We start from the raw sequence: 22711 nt of genomic DNA, 5'->3' as shown, positions 1-22711 counted from the left end.
TCAGCGTTTCTACCTTGCAATGAAAGGTTAGAAAGCTATCCTTGAGGATTCTACCTGGTTTTATCCATGTTTCTATTTCTATCTAGACCAAAATCCTCGGGGTAATACTGTTCCATTCTTCACCTACCTAGTCTCTAGTTTTAGAGCCTCCTAACGAACTTGAAAATCTTCCAACCCCAAATCAAAAGGTTGAAATAAACTCCCACCGAGAGGAAAACACTGGGCGTTTTGCTTTTGAAAAGGGCATCATTTGGGAAGGTGGTGATCAGCAAGGTTACACAACTACCCGCAGGCTCAGCCACACACTCCCTTCCCTAGGAAGCTTTCCAAACAGGAGACATACTCCTGTGCCCGGGACCAGAGATGAGCGCTGGGCGGCCGTTATTTCACTGTCTCCCTCATGAATATACAAACAGACCTAATTCTGTTGCTTCTACAACTAGGATCGCCTCCCCAGAAAATGTTCCCAGAAGAGAAATGTGCAGAGATATAAATCATTCCCTGAAAAGCATTTTATTGGAATTTCAAGAGAAAAGTTAACTGTAACTTACAGCATGTTTCTGCCAGTAATCTCTTAAAACAGGCCTCTTTTTTTTATGTACAACAACTTCCTGCATGTCTTCAAGAGATGGATGCTGGCCAATTTCCTCCTCAAATGGCAACATGTACTCATCTACAGGTCCTGAAATATTTAAAAAAATCATTTTAATTCAGATCTGCATGACTTGCAAACTGGAACAAACGCTCTCACCATTTCCCAATTGTTGCTTGCTATAATGATGGACTTAAACCAGAGTGTGACCGAAACTCTAAATTAGGGGAAATCTAAGTCTGTGACGTGGCACGTAAACCTGCCTAAGGGCTGTGTAAGGAGCTGGCTTATCTGCTGTAAAGAACGGCTATCGCCTCTGTAGGATGTAGGGAACCACAGTGTCCCTTTAAGGTACCCACTCTTGCAATTCTGATCAGACTACAATCAGTGCTGCTTCCATCTCTGAAGACTCTGGGTTCAGTCTGTTACAACCATCTTGAATCTATGAAACACTCAAACCTCCAACACTCTCTACATGAGGAATTACATACCTCACTCACACATCTGCCCTAACAAGAGCTGACAAAAATACATTCAGTTTTTTAAAAATCGTGAAGGCACTCTCCAAACAGGGTTCCCAAGAAATCAGAATGTGCCTTCACAGACAAGCAAGATTTATTCAACAATATAAATGATTCCTCTTTTCTTAGGCCTACTCAAACGGGAAAATGCAGTTAGGCGTTAATAATATATTTGATGAGCATTTCTCCTGACCAGGAACTTTATGTGTATTACTCTATTTCATCTTCGCAGATTGAAGGCGGCATTACCTCTATCTTACATATAAGAAGCTCAGAAAAGTTCTGTAATTTGCACAAGGGCATTTGGCTGTTGTGGTAGAGCTGGAATTGGAATCCATCTCTGAATGACTCTCAAGTCTGTGCTATCAATCACTGTCCTGTCTCCCCTTGACAGAAACCTGTCACTGATCAGCAATTTTGGGGACCGGAAGTGTCTGTATATAGACACAAAACTTGCACAAGCTCTTGAGATGCACCAAGTACTCCTGGATAGAACGTAAGTTATAAACAATGAGTCGTGAAGGTGGCCATCTAACCACCCTCCCCAGCGTGAGCATGCATGGTGCCTGGGTAGCCAGTCTGCGAGGCCGCTCCAGTGACAGGACTGAGTCCCAGGCAGCTATCCAACCCTTGCTGCTCAGTGTGGTCCACAGGGCTTGTAAGCGGCTTGTAAGGAATGTAAGTATCAGGCCCCAACCCAGACCTACTGAGTCAGAACCTGAATTGTAACAAGGTTCCCAGTCTTTGGTGTGCATATTAAAGCTGGATTATCACTGAACTGCACCATCAACAACTAGCCAGCAACAAATTTGAAAGCACTCACTCTAGCAACGTTCACACTGTCCCCTGCCCTAATTTCTAACTTGAGTCAGAAATACCTACTTTGCAATTGTTTCACAGCACGTACCAGGCATTTAAGAAATGCCAACACCCATCCTTTTGCACAGAAACTTCCCTGGTGACCCCTCCCTGCTAACAAAGCAACTTCTCACTCTAAACTCCCATTGCACCCCCTTACACTTCTCAGTATTACATTCACCCAGAATCATTCACGGAACACCTGTGTCCCAAACACTGGGCTAGACAACTCACACTCACCTTACTCTAGAGTTAAGTCCAGGAAAACATTTATCACTTTAAAGAAACTGTCCTTAAGGGCAGGGCTCTGTGTGTCTCCTAACACCATCGCTAATGATTTGCTTTAGAGAGTTCTTAGTAATCAAGTTCTTATGAAATATATTTTCCTATGACATCTGTTATCGGACTTACTTCTGCTTCTATAAATGCACATAATAAATGTACTTCCTCTTCCACTTTGAGCCAAAATAACTGAACAGCTCACTCTTCTTCCGATAGACTTTTAAGCTTAAATTATATCCAAGTTGCTTCGGTTTTTCCTTAGGTCCTGGATCCCTCCCACGCCAAACCCCCAATCTCGGAAGAATGAACGGCTGTTCACTGCTGAGCTCACTCCACTAAGAACCCCAAATCAGATTTCATACCAGGGGTAGTCTGTCCTATTCTGAGTGGCTGTGAGAGCACTCGAAATAAAGTATTCTTACAAACCTAGGTTAAGCTGGTTATAGCTTTTATTCAACACAATTTCTTCTATGGTGTTGCACAATCCACTGGAAGTTTTCAGGCAATTATAAATTAAAATTAAAAAAAACAGGTCAAGCTAATGTAATCTGTTTGGGAGTTTCACAGGGAGCTTGCCTCGCAGTCTCCCATAACTGAAGGGCAGAGCCCCCAGCGCACTGCTTCCGGCCCCGCAATAGAGCAGTCGGCTCGGGATCGGCCCACCGAGCAGGGCAAATACTTACAGGACTGAACCAGGACTCCCGTGCCAAGAACCAGCAGGAATCCCTCAGACCAAGGCGCTGTGCCAGCGACGCTCACAGTAGTGGTTACCTCGCATCAGAGACTTGCCAAGTTTTAAGGGTCAGAGTGTAAACCTGTGGACCCTCCCACTGGGTGCTCGGTTCTGTGTCACGGAGGACAGTCTGTGCCGCTCAGTCTGGCTGGTTACGTGCATGCTGGCATCACGAGTGTCCTGGGAGGCGAAGCCCCCAAATCCACATGCATCCCTTCTCCCCTCTCCCCACAAGGGTTGACTTTAGAACCTGGGGGTGAGACCCACACAACCCTACCCCCCAAAAGTAGCAGCCCCCTCCCTCCGTTTCAAATCTCCGTTTCACCACTTCCCACCTTGAGGCTAAAGAAGCAAGCTACTTAATTTCTACTTAAAATTTGGGCCTCAAACTCCTCATCTGTAAAACTGAGATAATTGCTAACTCCAAAGTTTTTTTGGGAAATAAGCTAAAGCTATGTGAAGGGCCCAGCAAAACATCTGGCAACGGTGAAGGATCGATACATCATCCGTAACTTCCCTCTCTGTCCCCCGCCCCCTGAATTCTCTTCAAGCTACCACCTCTTCGAGTCTACTTTTTTAAAAAGACTTGTACTGTAACATTAATTACTTCTGAGTGTAATCATCCCTTTTCATACATGTGTAGTAGGCATATATATCTTTTTAAAAAATATTTTTCCCTTACCATCTGCAGCAGTACAGCGAGAAGCCAGTTCCCACAGGACTAGTCCCATGGCGTACATATCTATCCTCAAAAATGCATCCCTTTGGAAGTTTATAGCACCCTCTAATACCTCTGGAGCCATATATCTCCGGGTACCAACCTGAAAAAGATGTTGAAAGCAAACAGCACTCATTCATTAACTTTACGAACTAACATTTCATGATTTTGTAAAAAGAATCAAAAGCAAATGTGATCTAAAATCAGATAAGGTAACTAAATCATGACCACTAGGTTACAGGGTCAAGCAGAATCTTATTCCATTTCAAGTAATACAACAGCCAAGACACAGGAAAGAGAGGAAGCATCACTCAGTGGGCCGTGATTACACAGAGTACTTATTATGCAGCTCCTAAAACACATGAGGTAAGTCTTTAAAGACTGACAGAGAAAGATTTCCAAAAATAGTGTAGGATGAAACAGCAAGATACAAAGCAGTACATACACTAAGATCTTTCTAGGTTCACTTAAATGTATCAACAAACATTATGTTGGCAGAGGCTTAGAATTTTCCCCCTTCTGGAACGGATCACAAGAAACTGAACAATAGCTTATCTCTTCAGTGGGGAGAAGTATGGAATAGAGAAAAAGGTATATACTTTTCAGTTGTACTACTTCTGCATACTGCTTGAAATGTATCTTTAAAAAAAAATACTTTTTTTCTCTTTCTCTGTATTAAAAAAACTAATAAACAATACAAAATGTAAAAAGAATTAGCCAAAAAGGGATAGATAAACTTTTTAAAGTTCTATTTGTTCAAAGTCTATGCGTTTATTTCTTCATGAATTTTGTCTTTGAGTTCTTTCTTTATATCTGTTCCTAACAAACTGGTATTTCTCAGTAGTGTCACAGGTTACTCAGCTAGTACAGCCAGCTTTGGTTGGTACCTAACAACATTAAAAACTTTGCGAGATAGCTGGGCAGGTCACAATTACTTGAGTATTGGTAGGTTCAGGCAATGGCCCGGGTACTGGTATTTCCCAAAGTCCCTAGGTGACTCTGATCTCTTGCCTAGAAGTTGGGTAATTATCTGCAAATATACATATTACAGAAACGCTTAAAAAAAATCAGGATAGGTTACTAAGACCCTAAAGTTTTTAATTCATTTAGTAAGGAGAACACTGTAAAGAAAGAAAAGGAAAGTAGCTCTATATTTTTGCAACTTTAAATAACTGTTTTAATTGTACAATTGTGTAATGTATAAAATGTGTAATAATATGCATTTTTATATTTTCTGGTCCACGAAATCTAAAGTCAAGGACCACTGATGTAAGTTGTCATTTTCACCTCATCATGTAACCCAATTGTGAGGGTGTTAAAAGAGAGGAGTGAGTCCCAAAATTTCTTCTTAAGAAAACCAGGGGGAGGGCTCTGAGGTACCAAAGGATTGACCTGCTCCCAAATTTTAGTCTTAGATAATGAATCATACAATGAACTCAGAAGTTTGTCCCTAAGCTTCCTGCACAATCTCCCTCTCAGTAATATTCTGCACAAAACTGCCTTTGTTCCCAAATACATTTAGTATCAACTTTTCTAGAACTATGAGAGCTGACCATTATTCCAAACTAAATTCTTAAATCATTAGTCAATACTGCAAAAATTTATTATGCTATGATTCTTTGAAAACTATTCTTGGAAGTCAACAGGATATACTGGGGAAAAAGAAGCTGAAAATCAGATGACCGAATAATTTCCATGATTTGAAAGATGAAGAAATGATCACACCATAGCCTAAGTCATGTGGCTTTGTAATAAAATGGCACCGGGCAGGTCAAGGTGGTTTTCCTGATTAAAAGGTGATCTGCAGGAGTGAAAACACCTTTCCTAGCCTCCCAGTTGCTGAAAATAAAATGTACATATGGATAATGTTCTTGCTGTCTTGGGCGTTATTAAAGGTCGCTGTTACTGAGATCTCCGTGCAGACCCTGACTAGACTTAGGCTCCTCACTCAGGGCTTTGCAAGTCTCTGAACAGCTGGAGGGAATTCAGAGAAAAGCTATAAAGTTAACTAAAGAGTTACTTTAAAGCAACTTGGTCTTTAAAGCAATAAAGACCAAGAAGCAAGAAGCTGTAACTGTTGTCTGGAAAAATAGGCAGTTCTTAATACACCGTAGCATAAATAGTGACTGATTCTTTTTCCATTCCTCTTAAGATGCTGAAAGAATTAACAAGTTGAAAAGACTTAATTAATAGTAAGAACTCCCTAAGAATGAGGTCTGTTAAGTTGTGTTGGATTCTTCTTTGATTCGTTTTAAAAACTGAATCCCATGACATCTGTCCAGGTTGTTTTATGAACTGCTGATCGGAACCACCTGAGTTCCACTCAGTCCTTCAACCATCATATGAAAATGTCTTCCTCACCCAACTTAACATAATCCTCTCAAGAGAGTTCTTTATAGTAGATGCCGACTTAATCACCACCACAGTAATTTTATACCAATTCAAGCCAGGTATGCTGCGCTCAGAAAATACAGGGCAAGATTCTTTTTCCTCCCCGTTCAGTCACCATCCTCACCTGTCCGTGGGTATCACCTGCAGACTTGCCAGCCTCAAACTTCAACGCCAACCCAAAGTCAGCGATGCAAGCTGTCAGATTGTTTTTCAACAGCACATTTTTACTTTTGATGTCCCTTGCAGAAAGAAAGATAGACAGAGTATTCAACTTAAGTTTAAACAAGTTACATCTTTTAAAATTTTTCACTGAAGGTAGGGAAGAGGGAGGCTATGTACCTATAAAAGAATAGTCACTAGACAGTATGAAACACAGAAAAAGGGAGAGGGAGAAAAAAAGCTTAAGCAAAGTCTCCATATGGCTTGAAGCACAAGAGGACAGCAACAAACTCCTATTCATGACGTGGACAAGAAGAAGGGATTCTTTCTATAACATTATTTCGTAAAGAGGTGCCATTCCAAAAACACTGTCCAGGCTACATGTTGTGTACACTATTCCTACCTACAAGCCATAGAATTACTGTTTTCTAAGAAATAAGGATATATCAGAGTTTATAGTTAGAAAATCCCATTGAAACAGAACTTAAAAAAACAAAATTTCAGAATTTTCAAATAATAGGTGAATTGGGACCTTCTTCTGCCTGTTGATACAGGCCTACATTTTAGAAGGGTCCCTTATTTTAGTGGTTCTTATAGTCATCGACCTGGTTAGAGAAAAGCATCTGTAGGAACGTATAACAGAAATTTTCACCAGGAACCATACTGCTCCAGTTAGATCTGGTATTCTGAAAAGAGTAATCGTTTGCCTTCTGAAAAGGCAATCAGATATCCTCCTCTACACACTAGTTTCAACTGGTTCACCCTAGAGACGACTATCCCAAACTAAATGTATCTGCACCACGAGCAGTGGTTACATTTACACAAACAGAGACCAAGGGATACAGGCGGCACAGGGAGACACCCACAAATGCTGCAAAACCGATCACGTTTAGACTCAAAAGATTTTTAGGGATCCTACTCCTAATACCGTTTGGGGGCTCCAAAGAATTATTTCCCTATAGGACTGGGGGAAGTGAGTAAAAATCCAGGAAGAGGCAGTTAGACTGTATATAGGAAGGTGAGAAGAAAGAGGAGCAATTTCTGAGGAGGAGGTCATTTACATTTTGCAAAACCAGAATCTATATTAGAGTTGGATTAAAAGTAATGCCTCCCAGCAACTAAAACACCACCTGGTGGCACTCAACTAAATACCTGTTAAATCAATCAGTTTATACCTACTTTTAAAGCACCCATCTTTAAATTGAATACTACAAGATGACAAACTGGTCCCATGTTCAAGGATGTGCAATACACAACAGCAAACTGAATCTCATTTAAGGGAACATATTCTCTTCTGAGTACATGGCAGCTGTTAGGTCCAAGTGCTATTTCTTCACAGAAAAAAAGCCAACTGTTCAAATGATGGCTCCTTTCCCCTTAGCTCAGGTAATGATCATGTGGTCATTCAAAACACAAGGGAAAAAGATATTCTAAGTCTCCTTAATTATATCCCCTTATGCCCACTTATAATCATCTTTGAAGTAAATCATGTTTTGAGGTAAAACAAATTTCTGTTTTGATTTAGAGAAAATACTTTCATTCTTAACCATGCTTTCAGAAATGAGACTAATTAAAACATAAGTCGATAATTAAACTAATGATGACTAACAATTAAGCTAATGATGTTAATGTATACATTATCCAAAATACTTCCTGGCCAATCTCAAAACTAACTTAAAAAACAAATGAAAATCATTCTGCCTCCTACAGCATGATTAGATAATTAGGGGGGAAATAAATTTTGTTCAAGGAATTAAAAGTTTAAATAGTAAACAAATGTTGAATTACGTGGGAAAATAATATAAATTTAGCTCTACCTGTGAGATATGGCGGGTTTGTGGCCATCTTTTAGGCCAGGTATATCCTCATGTAAATATGCCAGTCCTCTCGCCATGGTTTCTGCAATATGACACAATTCATTCCAAGAGACCACATTAGCCTTAAGGAAGTCTGACAGTGAACCCTAAAGAAAGGGGGGAAAGAAAAAACAACTTATGCTCTTGACAAAAGCCATATGTACATATGGAGACTTTCCTTTTTACTTTTAAGAGGTTCTGCAAGGCAACATATCTTTCCTTTTGGTGAATAATAACAATATCTGAAAAGCAATCTTTCTGGAATGATGCAAGTTTCATATTAAACATTTAACCAGAAAGAAATACCACTAATCTTTAAAGGTTTGCTACAAGCACGTCAGTCAATTTCCCCTTATTTAGAAAGCAAGTTAAAAAAGAGAAAAAGAAAAAAAAAAGACTAGTTGAAAATCTAAACTTTCAGAAAATATTTAAAAAGTTAAAGTATACTGATATAGAGATGTTACAGCATAGGACTAGGAAAGCACAAAATTAAGACATATGAACTATAATTAACATAAAGAATCTTCCTCTAGAGAATTAAAAGAAGTAAAAGAGCCACTTATATCTGACAATGATGAACCTGACTGCCAAGAAGAACACGATTTCCTACTTCATTAATGTGTACTTTCATACGAACTCTGAAAGTAGAAAATTTGAGGAAAAATTGCAACTGTGTTTTGGTAATGATTACTACAAATGAGTGACAGATCAAAGATCAGATAAATTTCCTGACTCTAGTTTTGTCACTAAGCTACCTTGATTACAGAGTTTTAAGAAACAAAATTCAAGCTGAAACAAGAGTTCATGTAATCAAAATGGATGGTAAATGGTAAATGAAAATTACTAAGCATTGGTTATACTAAAATAATTATTTGTAAGAGAGGTAAATGCAGCACAAGAAATCAGGGATAAAAGACTGGTATTACACATGTAGAGGGTTAAGTGAAAAAGTTGCCATCTTTGCTCTTTTATCAAAATAAATTATTCTTTTAAAAAGATTTTTATTTATAAATGTTAACCAACTATAATAACATACTATTCCCAGAAAGAATAAGTCTGAAGGATTTGTAACCAACATTAGGTAAGCAAACCAACCCCGACTTTACTGAGTGAAAATGGAAAGTCATTTCACCTTTTCATGAAACGCTGTGATTAGCCAAAGGTCCACATCGACGCTGGTGCCTCGTTTTTCAGCACCAATGAACTGTAGTATGTTCTCATGCTTCATTCCAGGCAAACTGTAGACTTCATATTCATTTTGCCATGACTGTTTGTCCTAAAGTCAAAAAGAAAGACTAGTAAGAATGCAAAGAATACAAGCCATCTAAGCAATAACTCAAGTTCTAAGGCAAAAAGAAAAGTCAAGCTAAGTAATAAAAGATTCTTTAGTTTTGTCTTTTAATAAAAGAAAACTCTAACAATAGGTAACAATTCTATACCAAATGTCTGCCCTGCCCCATTCCCTCAAAACATACTCTTTTGCGTTTCTAGTTTATAAACACAGGCGTTGATCAGAAATGCTGCACATCTGTAGCTAACAATGGCAGCACATTCTGCTTACAAGTCAGCACTCCAGTGGAATTTCATCGTGGTCTGAAGTTACTTGTGTTACTATTCAGAATAATCTTCCTGAGAGAGGAAATTCAGGTAGAATGACTTCATCTAATTAGAAATTTCTGTTCAGATTAACATTGTATCACACATTCTTAACAAAATGTTTACAATACCCTGCAAAGTCAACAGAGAGCAATGGAGTATAAAGACGCAATACAGTAATTTAAAACACCACAGACGCACACTGTGTGCCTCTCTAACTGATCCATGCCTACTACATATCGATTTATAAAGGATTTAATTTCTTTTCACAATGAAAGGATAATGAAAGTTGAAGGCATGATTGCATAATGGTTAGTTAACACTTCAGATCCAAAATATCTAAGAACCTTTGGCAAGTTCCATAATCATTCAGTTCCCTTATTAGCAAAATGGGACTGTAACGTCCGCCTCATGGGGTCGCTGTATTATATGTATATGGTGTGTTGTATTATAGAAATGGGTAATATATGGACATGTTAGTGAGCACCCATATACAGAAAGCACCTCTACCTGACACAAAAGAAGCATTCAATAAAATGTTAGCTACTGTTATTGTTATTACTCTTGCGTTAATATCATCCAAATATTTGTGAATCTTGCCACAAAAGAATAGACTCTTCCTCTGAGAACTAAACTATGCAGTATCTACACTTCCACCACCAACAACAAAAAAGGAATAAACTTCTTCACAGACTTTAAGAAAAAGGCAAGAAGGCTAAAATCTAGGTATATTAAGACAAAGAAGTTTGATTATATAATAAGTTTGGAATAAGGAAGACCCACTGTGTGGGTGCCAGAACCACAATGCCATGCATGGCTTTAGCCGCAGGGCCATGTGAGAGCAAGAGACGGGAGAGGAATCACCACAGGTCTATACCACCAACAGGACAAAACCAAACATAAGTCAGTTCAGAGGTGTATTAGACCAGAGTTTTATGAGGTCAGCCCCCTTTTAAAATATAAATAAATAAATAAATAAATAAACAAACAAATAAATAAATAAAATTTTAAAAATAAAATAAATTATTCAACAGTAAACCAATTAGTTAGTCTTGATTCACTGCCTCTGAGAATTCACCAAACAAAAACTGAAATGATTACATAAAGTCTCAAAAGTAGAGCAAAAATGAATCCATTTGATAACGTACCTCCAAATGGCAATTCTAAAACAAAGCACACTACTCTTTCACTCTTGTTCGCTTTTTCTGATAATGTCAATGAGATATTAAAAGTTAACCACTCAGACAATGGACCATATTTTTTATTAGAATCCTCACCTTCACTTTGCATTTCTTTAGAATTTTTACTGGCAAAAGATCTCCTGTATGTTCATTTTTTGTAATTCTACCACTCCAAGCAAGTATGGCTTGTACCATTAATTCCATCTCTCAGGTGAGAAGGCACACGTAACAGGACTGACCACTTTCCCTAGTATTACAAGAATCACCTAGAAACATGTGGCGCATGTTTCCAGACTGTTTGAGTTACAACCTAGCCAGTTGCATCTTTTAAAACATATATGCAGATTAGAAAACTGTAACAAAATACCTGTATTGGAAATATTTTCACAGCCACATATTCATTGAGCAACTGAGCTTTCCAGACACAACCAAATCTTCCCCTTGCTTTCACTTCTAATAACTGCAGTGGCTTCAAACCTAGTAATGGAGAAGGTGGGGGTGGTCCTGGATCCTACAGATAAACAACAATAATATTATTAAAAAGCAGCACTTGATACATGTCATCCTAAATATGAGGGAAAAAGTGAGTATACTGAGGAATCAACTGACAGAAACAGTAAACACATACAAATGACATTAACTTCAATCTTCCCAAAAATGTGTTCTCAAGCATTACTAATTATCTATAGTGATCACAAGGCAAGCAACTTGAATGAAGAGTTTTCACAGTAACATTCAGCACTATTGCTGTATATGCAGAGCAGGAGAAAAGACCTAAAGTCCTGTTGATCCAGTCTCACTAATTTTCCCCACTAAGGTTTTCTGAGACCTCTAGGATACTACTAACACCACACTTCAATGGTTTCCTCCAACTGATACTTCCTTACAGGATGAGGATTCGAAAAGTGCCAGAAACAGCAAACTCTGGCTGTCTCAAAGAAAGCCTCTCCTCAAAATCCACAAGTTTCTCCAATGACTATTTAACTTTAAATCCTTTCTTCATTAATCTCAGAAATACCCACGTTCTCAAACACACTGCAGATAGTTATATCAAATACAAAGCACATAAAAGAAATAATGCAGGTTAACACTGCTATAGCCAAACTATTCCGTTCATTCTAATTTTTCAACCTATTAACAATTCATCCCTTTGCTTATAATCACTTCCCAAAATTGACCCAAGATAACAATTACTAGTGTTCTGGGTCTGACTGGCAAAGAAAACATAGGTAACATTCAGAAAGAGAGCAGTCATCATAGCAGATGATAGGGTCTGATACATGAAACAGAAGCGTACTGCGATAGTTAATTTTGTTTAAATGGAGCACTAATAGCATATAAACAGGAGTACAGCATTTATAAAGGCAAGGGAATCCCCCATACCATGGAGTGGCAACCCTTCACTGAAAGTATTGTTACCAGTTCAATATCTGCAAGACAAAAGATGTAGAAAGCCTTTTGGAAAGCTTTGGAGAAAATAAAAATGTTTGAAGGGCTGCATAATGAATATTGTAGGGAGCTACTAAAATTTCTGTGGCTACAGCAACAGATACTATGATTCTGGGTGGCACCTAAGACACTTGGAAATAGTATGTCATCCCTATATCAATGCATCTCTCTGCCTTTCCTCTCCTCCCTTTATAAACAAAAACAAACAAACAAACTCTTCTAAGCTTCAAGACTGTTGCTGCTCCCGTTAGGCATTGCTCAGCCCGCTGGGGCCACCCAAGATTTTATAAAGTTGACTTCTACATTAGAAGGACCCTCAACAACAGAAAGACTGCAAGATATTAAGGAAGAAAAACATGGCATTTCTTCTTCTGAACTACAGTAGACAATAATTACAAAATGGTTTCAGAATTCCTATTTTTAAAAAGTTAAGATAAACTAAACTACCTGTGACTCACTTCAATCTCAGATATTTATTTTTAAAATGTCTACAGAAGTTCTTTCTCCTTCTTACATCCAAACATCAAAGGTTAGTAGGGCTAAAGAGTGTTTTCGTTTAACAGAGTGATGAGTCAAGGAAGTCAGATATAAATCTTATAGAAGTATGGATCCTAAGTTATGATCCTGAGTGGGAGGAGACCCAAGAAACATGGGAAAGGTTTTATGAAAACTAAATCCTCCCTACCTCAGTCCTTGACTGGTCATTACACATGTAATAGGAGATTCCACTCATGTGAATGTGGAGACAGGAGGACAAAAGGTTGAAAACTACACTTCTAGAGGCAAAGGAAACCACTGAGGGTTCAAAGTCCAAGAATTATTGGATAACAGAATAAAAGAATAATTATGCTAACTGAAAAAGTTCAATTTGAAACTATAAAGTTAAAGTCAATCATTCCACTCCTTTAGAGATAAGTTAAAAAAAATCAATTTTTCAAAGCAGGGATGCCAAGAAGTATACAGATAAGGGCTGACAGCTGAAGAGGAAAAATAACCAGGTAAAGGGTAATATGGCTCTAAATTTCAACACTAAGAGTTTTAATAACTTTGATATGAATTGACTGATAATGTATCTCTAGATAACATACACGTTGCCCATTCTGTGTTCTAAAGAGCACCAACCACCTGGATCTGATTCAGTCTATAAAACAGAATTCTGAATGTACACTTAATGTACATGTCAAATTAAGAATATCAGTAGTTCAAAATATGATTTAATATGATATTAGCCTTAATTTTAGGAAACATACAATAACTTTCAGTGTCTATGCTTAGGAAAAAAAAAATCACTGAATGTTTTCCAAATGTGGAGATAAACTTCAAAGTTCCCGTCTCCAAGCTTTGTTCACCACGTCACTAAGCTGCCATGACTTCAGTGAGAAATCTTAGATTACTCTCCAGTGCTATTACCATTGTATCCTAACAGCCTGAAAACACACTGTTGTCAAAATCGCTTACACATAAAGAGCTTAAATGAAGGTGGACACTGGCCAATTTTCAAAGGGTGAGAAAAAAGTCTACAAAGCCACATCTCTATGGAATGTCAAAACTATTAGAACTGGTATGTGTTTTTAAATAATATTCTATAATACTTAAAAGGCTGTGTTCAAAAATGAGTGACTGTAACAGATTATAACTAAATAAAATCTATTTACCACCAATCAACAAACATTTTTGGCATTTCAATGAAAAAATTACTAGAATATTCTTCTATTTCATACTTTTTGGCTCTTCATTAAATTTATAGTAATCTTTAACTGCATCTCTGATATCTAGCTTTTACTTATTCTGTAATTTCAGATTAGAAATTATTTTCCATTTATTAACACTGTTATACTAATTTACCCACAAAAACTCAATAGTTGATTCTAAAATAAATATTTATACTTTTAAAATATATGAACACCTGGGAAGACCATTTCAGACTTATACTTCATAATGACAGCACCATTCTGATGTTATCCATAAAATATGGTTTTGCTGTGCGACACAGAAAAACCACTTTTGGGGGTGGCAGCAACGATAAGGACTGCAGAATTCCTTAAAATGCCCCCTAGTCTCCAGTTCTCCTGCAGCATCCATGCTATTTTTTGCACAGTTAAAAAGATATGCATTACAGCATGGTTCTGATTACACCGCTTCTTTACCCATTTGTGTGTGAAAATTTCGGCATCAAAAGACATCATGTTGTGAAAGAACAAATGACAACAGCTGGAAAGAGTGCCCCCCTCTCCAATACCACTACCCAGTACCATTACTATAACCAATACTGGAATAAATTATTAGATGTGAAGAGCTGCGAAGCAGTCGGTGATCATCTTACTCATTGCATTTTCCCTGTGAAGGGTGAACTCTAACCTAAAGAAAGCCTTAAGCCTCCACACAGCAAAAGGTCAGGTTAGACTTCTCTAGGTTGTCCATTTCTTAAAGATGTCAAAGATGAAGGAAACTATCCAAAAATATAGATTTCACATTAAAAGATAATGGGTTCAACCAGAAAGTCAGCCCCTGTCAAAAATGAGCACATGCTGACTTTTAAGCTAATGACATAATATAAAATTTAACCAATAAAGGTTTTTAAGGCTAAAAATCTAGCCATTAGGTGTTAATGTCTAATCAACTAAAACAGTTGTTTCTACATTCCATCTCAAAAAAGTATAAATACTGTTAACAATCCTTTAAAACCAAAAACTATTACTATGGCAAATAAATCATGTTTTCAATAATAAAAGTAGAAAAAAAAACTTCATAACAAAGGTATAAACTATAAAGGATGCACAATAAAGCAACAACAGCAACAAAAATCTAAGAACAAAATGTTTAGTATGCATCCACATAAAGTTCCACAACCATAAAACAAACATCAATGCATCTTACCTCTATCATTATATGAAAGGCGTGCTTGTGAAGAAAAAACACAGGCAAAAGAAATTACGATTTATATCCAGAATGAAATGAAAAATGACACATCAGTTACAAAAGTGGAGAAAGGAGAATAATGATTCAGTTTTTTAAAAGTTGGCAATGATCCAATGTATCATATTTCTAAAAAGAGGATTGGGAACACTTTCCTTATAAATGAAGGAAAGTAATAAATATGTATGTATACATACGAAAGAAAACTTGGACATTACTTATCAGATAAGGGGTATTATAAAGATGACTCTAGCATGACCCCAAGTTACCTGGTCCAATGGACTTCAAGCTAGCAAATAAACTAAACAAGTCTTAAATAACTGTCACTTAGTTTTCTAAGAATTTCTAAACTGTGTTCAGAAAAGAGTAAAACAAGTAATTGGAGAAGATATGCGTTGGACACCAGAGGGCAGTATTGCCCTTAACAAAAACTGTAGGAGCGGTGATGAAATTTTTATGTGTGGCTCGAGTGAGACCACATCTCTGATAGCTGTCTCAAGACTCCTTACAATCGCCTACACTTCCTGAACGGCTTCATTCCCCTTTCATGGAATACAGTAGACTCATAATAGTGAGACAGAAAAAATGTTTCTGGTGCCTATGTGAATGTATGTAACAATACACACTATACCCAAACACTAGGGTAACATACAATTAGGGTTTTAAAAAAAAGAGACAAGGGAAGAATGAGAAAATCAGAATTAAAAGTAGAAAAGTAACAAACCAAGCCTATTGCTAATCTACTTCCCTAGACACATCAAGAGTGAAGAAGTGAATCAGTGCGGGCCCGGGGAACAAGTATCCATACATCTTTTCAGCCTGAGGACAGACGTTCATAAAGAACAAGATTTTCATTTTCCCCGGTCATCCTAAAATAAGTAAGGGCCAAATTTAAAATGAAGAGAAATACTGTCACCAGTGTAACAGAGGACTCTGATCCTTCCAATCATTGATTATATTCCCCAGTTTCCGATATTTCTATAGAGAACAATAGCACTGACAAAAAAGATTTGACAACCCATTTATCTGTACCAGTTGCTTAACTAGTTTTTCTTCCTTCTTGATTTTTTTTCCAATGAAAATGATTCAGGATTATTTATAATTCATCTAAAAGGCTTAGCTAATCCTACTATCAAAACATCTGATCAGTACTCCAGAGTACAATTCATCCCTTAAAAGAAATACGGGCCACGTGAATCACTAGACTACAGCTTCCCGAGGCTTAAGCATCTCGCAGGGGTGTTTGCACACAGGTGCTTTCAGAGCTACGACGCCCTGTAACAGCACTGCAAGTAAGTGCTCTCGTGCCGCTGTTCAACATACTGCTCAATAAATGAATGTTAGGATCAACTACAGAATGATCCAAACTAAACAAGAGACAGCGAAAACAGGCCTCCGTGTATAAAGTATGTTACAAAACAAAAGGGTCAAGACAGAATCCACAAAAATAAATTAATCAAAACACATAAAGTAATCAAACAAAACAGTTTGGAGGCACAGCATGGAAAATGGAATTTGAATGGCATGGACCATAACTGGAGATGACAGTGAAAACCAAATCAGCACATTAATGTCAAGTAATTAGGTTGCTGAATGAGGAAGAGACTTGCTCCGTATCCCTTAAGGGGAAAAGAAATGAACAGTCCTTCTCCATTCAACAAATCTTTAAATCTTTGAGCGCCTGGTTTGTGCCAGCCCCTGACTACCCAGGCTCTCCTGGTGCTTCCTACAGCGTGGGGAAGGAAGACTAACCAAAGACTACACTAATAAATGCATAATTATAAAACCTAAAGGAATTCGGTACTCTGAGCTCCTGTAACAGGAAAGCTGACTTACACCGACTGGCAGGTTAAGAGGTTTTCCTGAGGAGAGGACCCTTGGGAAATGGAGCAAGTATTAGAGGGAGGAAGATAAGATACAGAAAGCAGTATTGGGACACATCCTAGATTCCTGACTTGTGCAACCAAACGGTAACTGGTTCCATTTTCTGAGAACCAGGTTTGAGAGAGAAGAGCGTTCCACTTGAATGTTAAGTGCTTGGAGACATCTTAGCGGAGATATTTAGTATTTAGATATACAAAGCTGGAACACAAAGAAATCTTTCTAGAAATATGGATTTTGTTCATTTATATACTAAAAATAAATATAGATTTCTCCTATGTACTATTTAAACCACTCCAAAATTTTTATATATTTTTTGAGGTGAGAGGGGATAACTCACTCAACAACTCCCTGGAACTCTCAAGGAGAATTAAAGATCCCCTACCCAAAGTATTTGTAAACTGACAAATTCTAAATTTATCTCCTCTTAGTCATCTAATTATCTTACATTCTAAAAAATTTTACAATCACTAAATATAAAAACTATAAATCACTAAATATAAAAATTTTACGATCACTAAATATAAAAATATAAAAACTATTGCCAAGCAGACAAAAATAGAATCTATAAAGATGTAACACAGTGTGTGTTATCTGGACAAATGTTTCTGGGGTAGGGAAAGCAAGGCATTACACATCAACAGATTCAGTAATAGTGACACTGTCAAATGCACAGCCGTGATTTTATCCAATTATATCTTCAAAATTCCTTTGTGACATATCAACTGCCACTTCCTACAGTTTCTTTCATCTGACACCTCCTGGAAGCAAAGCAAAGACAAACCAAGGTGGATGAAACTAGGATTCTGAACCCACTCCCTAAGACGTGGTAGGCTCCTCAGGGTGCGAGCACTGGGACTAGAGGTCCGAGTGACAGATACAAGCATGCCCATTCTCCTTTTAGGAGCCGCTCAGAAGCAGCAGGCCTATTACTAGTACAGAAGAAATTTCACTTTTATTTTAGCATTTGTATTCTGCAAGTAAGTCTGAAAGAAAGGAAAAGGACCTTGCTATGTATTAATAAATTGTGATAGGGTAGGGTGGGCATGTTTATCTGTCTATATATATACACTCACTACAAAAACTATTTTAAATGTAATTTATGCACTCTGGTCCCTCCCCTTATCCTATTTTAGTTTTTTATGGACTTCCACCTAATTATTTACCTAAATAAGCCATTCCATTAAAATTACTTTAGTGGATAATAATCCTTGGATATAAACGACCAGGCGTTGCCACTCAGCAGACTGACTCCAGGCCGAGTCATTTCACCTTTCTGTGCCTCGATTTTCTTACGCTGTAAAATGGAATTCATAAAACACAGCCTGTATCCTGGGGTGTTGAAGGATTAAATCAGCTAATATGTGTAAAGTGTTCTGTATAGTGCTTGACAGAGTACTCAAAATGAAATCTTTTCTCACACTAATTTCAAATTATTGACATATATCTACAACGGTTTCAATAAACAAATGATTCCTATTGAGTACAGTTTTGAGGCTGTTGCTCTGTTAGTAGTAACAGCCAGCACTTACTGACAACTTAAATTAGCTAAGCACCCCAGGTGGCTCTTCTCCAAATCACTACAGAACTGGAATCAGGTATTTCTCCTCCTTTCCTCTATCTATGCCCAAAATTATTGAGGCAACCCCCTTGCTACTCTCTTTACCCTTCACGTCAAAGCTGAAAAGTCAACCAACCAACCAACCAACCTATAGTTCACCTACATACTGACTGAGGGCTCCCAGGGCCAGCAGGACTGTCCCGGTGCCACTTACTACTGTACGTCCTGCAAGTGCTTGGCACACAACAGGACGAGCGTTAGGTGAGTGCCTCAGCAAGACCAAAACAAATGAACACACTTGAGTAGCTCCCAGCCTATCTGATATAAGCAGCTTTCACTAACAAATGGACTTTTTTAGTTTTATCATCTCAAATTAATAGAAAAAGATTTGACAGCGATGAAGTAGCTAGGAATGAAGGAATAGACCTAGGACAAGATCCAGGAAATAAAGAATAGAGAGAAAAGCAAACCCACTTCTTCCTATCTACCATTTCCTTGCCAGACAAGAAAAAGGAGAAACTGTGTACTTTGGCCTATACATACCAGTCCCATTCGTAACTTGGCACACTGCAATCTCCACAGGCCAAAGGAAAACTGAACTTAAACATTTTAAACAAATATAAGTCAGTTTTAGGAATAAGGTGCTTCGATTAATGTGCAGCGTTAATTTATTTTAAGCTTTTTGATAAAATTTATTTTTTCCTTCTCCCTTCCCTTCCTTTTTGCTTTTGGACACAGATTTTCACCTATTTCCAAGTGGGCCTGTCTGTGCATTTCTAGTGAAATGAATATATCCTGTAAGAGTAATTTGTCAAATGGCATGCCTATGGATAATTTACGGCACTTCTCCTCCAACAATCAGTTTAGAAGTATATATAAAAGTAAGTTGTAATGTAGGTTACCAATACAAAAGCAATCACACGTGAAGGTGGAACATAGAAAAAAGTGACATTTGTAGTAGCCCTGCACTATTTCTTAGGCATCTACCAAAAAAGAAAAAAAAACAACAACAAATGCTCAAGCATAAGACAGCAGCGTTACATCACCATATTTTAAGCATGCTAAAAAAATACAGTTAAAAATATTTGTGAAATGTAGGTTCCCGTTCTTAGCAGAGCTGGAAATCTAACACAAACTCTAAGCTAATAAAACAACAAAGTTTGGTATTTCATCAGCATACATTAAGCTCCACCAAATTTCACTTAAAAACACATCATTTACCTCCTCTACCACGGGGATCAAATAAATGTTGACGGAAGGAGAACTGACTCTAGGTGAACACACAGGGCAATACATAGATGATGTTTTATACAAATGGACACTTGAAACCTATATAATTTTTACTAACCAATGTTACCCTAATACATTTAATGAAAAACCATAATTTAATCAGAATGAGATTGATTAGAAGTATTCAGCTGAAAAGTATACACTGTGGAATAACATTTTATAGTTTATAAAAGAGAAAAAAGCATACACTCAAACAAATGAGATCAGAGAAAGGTATCAAAGGATACATACCAACCTTTTAAAACTGGTTATTTCAGAAAAGTGATACAGGAAAAAGAGGAAGAACAAAAGATTCTCTCTTTTGGGGAACACACTTCGTTCTGCATAATTTGTCTTGTTACAACAAGCAAGAACTTATAATTTTTAAATAGATTTTTAAAAAGAAAGTGAAAGATATAGAGATGTGTTCATAAACTCCAACCATTTAGCAACCAACCTATTTTAAGATATGCTTTTATAGAAGTAATGTTTATTTTGCAAGTATAACTTCATATTAGCATATTAAATACTTAACAAAATCTAGTAAATTTCCCCTGCATCCTCCCCAAATAAAAAAGGAGCATACTTCCCTAAATTGACTTGGCTGAATGATAAGGTTATGCTACCCTTTCAGTATCTTATTAATTTTAAGGTACATACTAGGGGTGCCAAACAAAATGTATGCCAGTGGACACTTTGGTCAACGTGGCTCAAGCAGTAGTTCACCGTGATCAGAAGGGTCTGGACGCTGATGGGAACCACTTTGAGCACTTCTTGTAATTGCAGACATCAATCGTGACTTGTATTCATCTTCTGTTATCGGTATATATTGAGTATTACCATTTTAATAGTTTTCCTTTCTTTAAATGTGTGTACATTTATTTTTTTGGCACCCTCTGTATATAGATTCATGTTCAACAGGAAAATCCTACAAAGCATTTCACAGATGGCTTAGTTTCTCGTGGATAGTAATTTGACATGGGATGAAACAACAACCTATTATTATTTTAATATTAAGGTCACGCAATTTTTCTGTATGCCCAACTCAGTATCTCAAACATCTGAAAGACTTTAGTCTTTCTCAAACCAAAACTTTGACCAAAATGTCACGATGACAAGACTGAAGAGACCAATGCCATTTAAAAAGTATTAATGTTCAATACTATAGGACTATTTATATAATCTATAAAATTTTAACAAGAAGCTAACTTCATGCTTTCTTAAAGACAGGTAATTTCCAGCCCCTAAAATGCATTTTCTTATCAAGTGGTATTTTTTATCAGCACACATACAGATCTATAAGCAGGAAGCTTAAGCTCACCTATGGTTATGAAAGCGATTCAAATAGTTTTATTGAAACCACACTAACTCTAACCACAGTAAGACTTCTTAATAATAGAGTCGATGCATCAATTCCCTCATATTCATGACTCACTGGCACTAGAAAAACCAGTCTGTGTTCAGTTTACTCACCACAGATTATAGTTTCAACACAGGCAAAAAGAAAAGTGACCTAGGTGATACAAATTAAAAAGATGCTTCAAGACTGTGATTACAGAAAGAACTGAATAATGGCATTCTACATGAAAGCCTGGAATACGTCAACTCATTTTACTCTCAAGACAAACAGCCTCCCGATTTATCTTAAAGCAAAGCTTTAAAACACCTGAATGTTTATTAAAGGAATCCCTGGGCATACTGCATTATCATCTTAGTATAAGTCTAAATGCAACAAAGTCAATTCAGCAATTCATCACTTACAGAATGGCATTACAGACAAACACCATGAAATACAGTAGTGATTACCATACACATCTTGTCTTCAAGGAGCTCACAAGCAAGAAGGAGAATGAAACATGTACACCAACGACTAGAACCTTTCTTAGCTGAGGTCATTCACCTGAATCACAGAAAACTGAAACAGACTTGAGCATTACTTTCTCAATTCTTTCAGGGATGATGCAGAACTAATAGCAATCTAGATGCATATGGCAGACGCCTTAAGAATCAAAAGGCAGGCGAAGTATGGAAGTCACATATCATGCTCCAAACTTTGTGTTCTTTGCTGTGGATCACGGAGAGCCCTCCAATTAAGCACAGAAGGAACATAATCAGACACGTAAAATGCTCTTCTACAGCAACAAGACAGACGGAGAGAGACACCTGGAAGCAAGAAGACCAGCTACGAGATTGCAGAAATCGTCTCAGTCTTGGGTGGAAGAATGTGCTGAGCTACATACAGCAGGATCCGGAGAGAGAAACAGGCGAATGACGGGCCTTTGGGAAAGGACGGGGCCAGAGGAGGGGCTGTGTGAGCTTTCACGCAGGAGACTGGGAACACAGCAACACCGTGCGACAATGTTAGAGACACAGAAGCACACAGGTTGTAAAGAAAGAAGAATGGCTTTGACTAAATAAAGTTTAAAAAAAACAGTGAAACTACTTTTTTCTATGCCTTTTACTACGCTAGATATATTTTAGAACAGATATTTTTATTGGTTATTAAGAACCATAATTAAAGACCGGTTTTTTAAAACCATGCATATCCCTACATCACTTCTTCAGAAGAAAATACTAAGAAAACCAGAAGAAATTCTAAACGATTTTATGTCTTACAAACATAGTCCCATCATTTAACTGCCAGACCAGCTTATTAAGAAGCCACACGTGAGTATCTCTCAGTCCTCCCGATGTCCCACAGCACTGATCTCTGTTTCCCAAAGAGAAAGAAGACTCAGATCAGACCAA

The 22711-nt window shown here is 37.4% G+C and overlaps 1 protein-coding gene across 5 annotated transcripts in view; it reads right to left on the bottom strand.

Annotated features, from left to right (window-relative positions):
• The window catches only part of ACVR2A (activin A receptor type 2A), an 81327-nt gene that overhangs the window by 3947 nt on the left and 54669 nt on the right, over positions 1-22711 (bottom strand). For 3 of the 5 annotated variants that reach the window (XR_013993508.1, XM_081051265.1, XM_081051262.1), the window contains 6 exons: positions 11255-11398; positions 9243-9386; positions 8072-8217; positions 6220-6334; positions 3669-3807; positions 552-682 (listed from right to left, as the gene is read on the bottom strand). Coding sequence is in view for 4 of the 5 variants with exons in the window: in XM_081051265.1 (XP_080907391.1) it covers positions 552-682; positions 3669-3807; positions 6220-6334; positions 8072-8217; positions 9243-9386; positions 11255-11398 (819 nt within the window). In the remaining variant the exon portion in view is untranslated. Of the gene's footprint in view, positions 1-551; positions 683-3668; positions 3808-6219; positions 6335-8071; positions 8218-9242; positions 9387-11254; positions 11399-15213; positions 15238-22711 lie in introns of all 5 variants that reach the window. The other 2 variants (XM_081051264.1, XM_081051263.1) reach the window with 1 other exon arrangement.

This window comes from Rhinolophus hipposideros, assembly GCF_964194185.1.
Source record: "Rhinolophus hipposideros genome assembly, chromosome: 6".
In the NCBI taxonomy this organism is placed as follows: domain Eukaryota; kingdom Metazoa; phylum Chordata; class Mammalia; order Chiroptera; family Rhinolophidae; genus Rhinolophus; species Rhinolophus hipposideros.
Note: the sequence above shows the minus strand (reverse complement) of the source record. Positions and strands in the feature narration are given on the sequence as shown.